Source organism: Varanus komodoensis, unplaced genomic scaffold (genome assembly GCF_004798865.1).
Source record: "Varanus komodoensis strain SLA01 unplaced genomic scaffold, ASM479886v1 scaffold16, whole genome shotgun sequence".
NCBI classification, from domain to species: Eukaryota; Metazoa; Chordata; class Lepidosauria; order Squamata; family Varanidae; genus Varanus; species Varanus komodoensis.
Genome location: NW_025335468.1, coordinates 17,884,160 through 17,890,492, shown reverse-complemented (window position 1 = coordinate 17,890,492; position 6,333 = coordinate 17,884,160). Strand labels below are relative to the sequence as shown.

At 49.0% G+C, this 6,333-nt stretch overlaps 1 protein-coding gene across 1 annotated transcript; it reads right to left on the bottom strand.

Moving 5' to 3' along the window:
• Positions 1–1,712: 1,712 nt before the first annotated feature.
• RASSF10 (Ras association domain family member 10) lies at positions 1,713–5,969 on the bottom strand. The gene is made up of 2 exons (XM_044425950.1): positions 4,071–5,969; positions 1,713–2,366 (listed from the first exon to the last, which is right to left on the bottom strand). The coding sequence occupies exon 1, from the start codon at positions 5,967–5,969 to the stop codon at positions 4,479–4,481; it is 1,491 nt and encodes a 496-aa protein (XP_044281885.1). The 3' UTR covers positions 1,713–2,366; positions 4,071–4,478.
• Between the last annotated feature and the right edge of the window lie 364 nt (positions 5,970–6,333).

The window sequence follows — 6,333 nt, the reverse complement described above, 5'->3', positions numbered from 1 at the left end:
TTCAGCTTCAAACAATGGCTATCTCTAACTTTCAGTACCAACAAGAAGAGTATTTGACATGGATACTCAAGGACTCAGTGTGGGTTGTGCCATATTACAGTACAAAAAGCTTTCTTGTCTTGAATACCCATGGAATCAGCTGTAGATATGCTGGCCTGGCCCGGCCTCCTTCTTCAAAGCTATGCTTGGTCTGCAGTCATTTTGAGATGAGAATGCACTACAGTCCAATGCAGAAATTTTGCTCCGTTGGACAGTCAGTGCTAGGCAAGAACTAGGCAAGAACACGACGCAAGCTTCTTGTTTCCCAACCTTTCAGCTTCTTGGCTTCTGTGCCTTTCTTTTCGCATTTCACAACACCCCGACTATGGATATTAAGAGCACATTGTCACATATTTTGTTGCCACTTTCTATTTCTATCATGTGGTTTTTTTTTATGTGCTTGGTAGTGTATCTTAGAAGAGACTTCACAAAAAGTAGGTTAAAAAACCGGACGCTGTTTTCAGCCGCATTTCTTACCTGCCCATTATGCCTGTAATAGTTATAATCATACAACAAACCAAAATGGTCTCCACCCTCAAACAAGTCTTCTAAAAGCACTTTAAGTAACAGGCTGATTAGGTTAAGGTTCTGGGCCTAACCAAGTTTTGTGAGCATCTGTTGTGCGTGTGGGGCGGGGGGAGGGAACAAAAGAGTTACCCTCACCCTTAATCTTATTTGTATGGGTCGTCATCTTCTTAGCTACATGTATTAGCCATAATTTCTGCCTGTCTGTCAAATTCACCACTGCCCTTATACTACAAGCACAATTTAAAAAAAAAAAAAATGGCAATAGCGAAGATCAGGCTTTGAGTACTGCAGTGATTCCATACCATGTCCACTAGGCATCTGAAGTGCCACTACCATCTCCCTAGGTAGACCCAACTCTTTTTATTCTGCAAACTGTTCGGTACAATTTTCCCCAAGCCATAAATTCACATGCTGTTTTCCTAGACAGAACCGACTTGCTTCTCTGCTTCTCTCCATTTTTACATTGTGTAAAGTGAGTATGTAATGCTACTACCCAAAGACAACTTAGGGGACTTTTTACCTGCTCCTTAAAAAAAGAAAAACCTAAGTTCAAATAAGGTAGAGCCTGGTACTAATTATATTTACTCAGAGGTACGTATCAGGGAAACCAACTTCCTAGTAACCAAATCTTGCAGCGTGATCTTATGTGTGTTTGTTTGGAGATAAATCATACGGAATTCAACTAACTCCTACACAAGTGTGCATAGATTAGAAGCCTTGAAATAAAGAACGTTAGCATTCTAGAGACACTAGATGGTAACCAACATAGTTATGCGATCAACAGAAACAGCTTCACCAGTGGAACTGGAAGGACGTGACCTCCCCTTGCACACCCTCCAAATCTGCTCCGGAGGTGTGGGAAACCCTCCAGAGCCAATTTTCAGGTGGTACAGAGGGCCCAGGTGGGGAGAAGGGAAAAAATCCTATCATACTGGCAGATTTCTGCTAGGGCACCACCAAATTTAACCAACTACTTCCCCCTTCCATTCTGTTACTCGACTTAGGAATATAGTAAATGTGCATTTTATAAGCTGCATTAATGTTACAAAATCACATTATTTGTCAAAACAATCTCTAACAAATTACTAGCTTGATCTGAATGTTGACATCATGTACCACTGAAATCCTGAATACTGTGTATGTAGTTTAATGAGATTTCCATTAGAATAAAGTATTTAGTTTTAGTTTTGTGAGTAGAGCTTTTACTGATGTCTGTACATATCCACTGTTTCATACAAAATTATGTCTTCTTTATGAACATTATGTTCTCTTTATACAAGTATCTAAGTATTATTTTAAAATTGTTCTGGAGGGGGGTATTGTTCAAGCTGCTATTTTAATCCACGACCAGAATCAGCTGTCAAAATAGTCTTTTTACATGCTTTTGGCTGTTACACTTTGAGAACATTTCTGGCTCCTGCCTGCTCATTTTCCTTTGCGGTAGCATTGAAGCAGCCTTCCCCAATCTGGCTGGGGAGGATAGGATTTGTAGTCCAACACATCTATCAGGATCCAGCTTATGGGAAGCTGAACAAAAAGTACAGGGCTATCACTACCAACTCCTCCCAGAATGCATAACTGCAGCTGCCATTGTAACCGCAAAGTGAAAGATAGTTCCATAAATGGGATGTGAAATTTACTGCTTCTGAATAATCCTGCGCCCAGCTCCACATGAGCAAAAAAGCTCTGAGACGGGTGTTTCTCAAAATGCTGCCGAAACCAGTTTTGAAACCATGAGGACTTTCCAAAGCAGGGGATCCATTGTCTGAGGAAGGAAACTTGCAATTCCTCAGATGTGTCTGAAATAGTTTTTTGGTTCATGGTCACAGTTAAAGTTGCCACTGAGGCTGAGTTTTCTTCCACCTGCTATTTCCTATGAGAGTCACACTAATCAATGGCTAAATAGTAACTTTGAACAGGATATTGCCCAGGAAAAACCAGGTTAATTTTTTCCACCTGTGCCTCAGTCCTGGTGAAAATCAGCCAAAAAGATAGCACTCCATTTGTTACCCAATTCTGAATGTGTTTAAATTCCTTTAAAACAAAACAAACAACAGAAAGTCCCCACCACACACCTATTTGAAGGTTTTGCATTTTGCTGCTACATGACTTGGGACAGTGGGACATCCCTTGGAGAGCACTGGGAAATGGCTAAGGTAAGGCACTGGAACGCCCCTTACTGTCCAGTAACTTCAGGAGAAGGACGGGCAACTTCTGGTATTTCCATGCTCTGGTCCACAATTCCCATAAGCCCTGGACAGCATAACCAAATGCCTACAGGAAGGCCCCATTTAGGTTTATTTATTCTATTCAGTTTGCATGCCACCCCACTAGCCATAGGCTCTCTGTACAGCTGACATCACTGAGATGATCTCAGTTAAAAAATATTACTATTACTACATTTCATTTATAGCTCACCTTTCTCCCTCTTGCAAGCAACCCAAGGCAGCCTACAAGGTTCCCTTCCTCTATATTTTCTACGAGGTAGTTGAGGCCGACAGTTTGCGACTGGGTACCCGGCGAGTGCCTTAACTGCGTGGAGACTAGAATCCAACATCTCTGAGCCCGATTCCAGTACTCTTGACACTCCACTTGTTTCTATAAATAAGCCTACTAGAGGCATTATAACCAAATCCTATGTGTGTCTACTTTGAGCTGTTTAAATGGGGCTTACTCCCAGGTAAATGCATTCAGGATCACAACCTTAATTTTTCCAACACTCTTCCCAGGGGTTTGAGCAAATTACCACAGATCTTGTTCATCCAGAATCCTTTTTCTTAGCAGTAGAAACAGCATAATTTTTGCAGCTTGTTTTTGTTTTCATTTGCCTTTAGTAGTTTGTCACAAGCATTCAAAGTGCCCCAGATCTTGCACTGCTCCCATGATCTGTGAGCATTGTGTGCGTATATCAATTGCTATGCAGGCATACATTTCTCAGCTGGACATAAACTGGAATCTATTCCAAATGTTCTGTTAATAAGACATTCTTGCATGTTGGTTATTAATCACCCAGAGTGTTCTTACTGTGTCATCTATGGTTTTATTTCATTTTTCTCAGAAGACCAAACTAACTGTTTCAGGCGAAGTCGCTGTGCTATTTGCTAAATAGCTGCCTGTGTGTTATATGGAAAAGACCAAGATGCTGAACTTTCTGCTTCCAGTAGAAAACAGATTAATTAAACAAAAGATATGAAGAAATGCATACTGCCCCATAGTTACAATGGCTAAGTCAGGGATTAGAACTTCTATTCAAAAATAAAAATTTTGATGTGAAATAAAGAGCACTGAATGTAAAGAAACAGGCAGTTCCAATACTGAATGAAATTCTTTTTAACTAAAAGTTAAAAGTAGTGATGAGACAGATTAAGGACTGCCTGCCAGTGACTATCTTTAACATGTCTCTATGTCAAAGCAGCAATTAAGACACAAGGTATTTCCATTAAATGGCTATAATACAATTTAATCTCCTGTCCCCAAAAGTATTTCTTTAAAGAACCAAGTACCTCTTCTGCAGTCAGTATGTAGCAAAATGCAGCCCATTTCTTTGCTTTAGGAGTTTAAAATGAAAAGTAGGATGGAATCTTTCTTTAATGAAGAAAAATACAGGCTTGCTTTCTTTCGGTAGAAATGTATGCTATACTTCCAGGGAGGTAATTGGTCGGTCACAAACGGAGTAAAATTAATCATGATTACTGTTACTGTGATACTGGATGAGGCTGAAAACACACTCGTTGAGTATTATTCTAAAAAATGAACGAGAGAGAGAAGGGGGGCAAAGAAGCCAGTTATCCCCCTCCCCATCCCAGCGTTTTTTGCAAAGGCGGGGACATACTGCACCGAAGGCAAAACCAAGGAGAAGCACAGCGCTGCGGTCCCTGAGACGATGCGATGGAGGAGAAACGGAGCTGCTGCTATACCAGAGATTCGCAGACGGGCACCGAGTCCGAGTCCTGGCTGTGCATGGAGCTCAGCCCCGTGTCGGAATCCTCGTCGTTGTCCTCGCAGTCTTTGCGCAAGCCCCGGGCTGCCTGCTCCCCCCAGATCTCCGCCCCCGAGGTGACCTCGGCCGGGCCCGGGCCCGGTCCCTCGCTGTCCTGCGCGAGCGGGAGCGGGAGGGGCTGGGGCGCCTCGCACCCGTCCCCGTCCCCGTCCACGTCCAGGATCCGCAGGCTGTCGAGCAGGCCCCGCAGCTCCCGCTCCTTGTCGGCCCACGCGTGCTGCGTCAACTCCAGGTCGGCCTTGACGGCGTCCAGGTCGGTGCTGAGCCGCAGCCCGATGTACAGGCTGGTGCTGAGCTGCGTCTTCACGCGCTCCTGCTCCACGTGCAGCTCGCCGCCGCCGATCAGCTCGGTGGTGTTGCAGTCCGCGTCGGAGGAGAGGCTCGTGCTGGAGCCCCTGGCGGCCGCCAGCTCCTCCCGGCGCCGCTTCATCCAGCGCTCGTTGAGCTCCTCCTGGATCTCGCCGGCCAGCTGCTCGATCAGCTCCTCCTGGCGGCGCCACTGCTGCTGCAGCAGCACCACCTGCTCGCACTGCCGGGCGTACTCCTCCAAGCCCCCCTCGGAGCCACTGCCGGCCGCCGCCGCCGCCTCCTCAGCCGCCTCCTCCTCCTCGGCCGGCGGCTCCGCCTCCCCGTCGGGGGGCTCCAGCTCGCCCCCGACCAGGTACGTGTCCTGCACATAGTTCACTCCGTGGCGCTTCATGCGGTCGAAGTGGATCCTGGCCTCGTAGCGGTCGATCTCCCGATCCAGGTCGCGGATGCGCTTGATCTGCTGCCGGATGGTGTGGTCCTGCGAGAGGACGAGGTGCACCAGGGTCTCCATCCTCTCGGCGGCCGACGACGACGCCTCCTTGGCCGGCGGCTCCTCCTCGTGCGGCGGCTGCCCCCCTTTGCGCTTGTTGATCTTGGCCAGCTTGCGGAAGGCTTTCCGCACCACGCGGCGCTGCCGCTCCTGGCTCAGCGCCAGGCTGGCCCGCCGGGCTGCGGCCCCCAAGCCATGCTGGCACGGGCTGTCCTTGCTGGGCACCACCCGGGCCTCGGCGCTCCTGGGCCCCGTGTTGGGCAGGGATGCCTCGCTGCGCACCAGCACGAAGCGCACGTTCTCCTGCTCGTCGCCCCAGGCCGCCCAGAGGCGCAGGATCTTGGTCTTGTTGGGCAAGATCCTCTCAAAGCCACGCCACTTCTCCACGATGCAGTACGAGTGCGGGGGCCCCGACAGCATCCCCCCTCCGCACTCCTGCAGCGAACCCAGCTGCTGCTGCTGCTGCCGCCGCCGCCGCCCCTGCTTGCTGTCGTCCAGAAGTACTCGCACTACATCCGAGCAAGTGGTGCGCTTCGAAAGCCCCGAGATTAACTTCTCCTCCTGGCAAATCCACACCGAGATCTGCTTTTCCTCCGGCTCCATCAGCGCTCGGCCACTTGGCGCGGCAGGGGCCCTCTGCTACCTTCAGCAGGCGCGGCGGGGTTCCCCATAGGAGCAGCGCTCAAGGGAGCCGCGGGCAGCGTGTTCTTCCCGGGAGCCGAGCCGAGGCATAGCTCCAGCCCCAGTCTCGGCTCTTCCTCCTCGGCTGCTGCTAAACTAATGCGAAGTTGGAGCTCCTCACGACCCGAGTGCTCCGTCGCCGCTCGCTTCACGGGCGCTGGGCGAGTCTTCCCTTCCGCTCCTTCCAGTGGCGGAGTCGCGGGAAGCTGGCAACTTCAGACCTCCAGCTCCTCCTGCTGCCACTGCAATCGCCCGCGCATCCCAATCTCGCCCTGCTCTGACACTG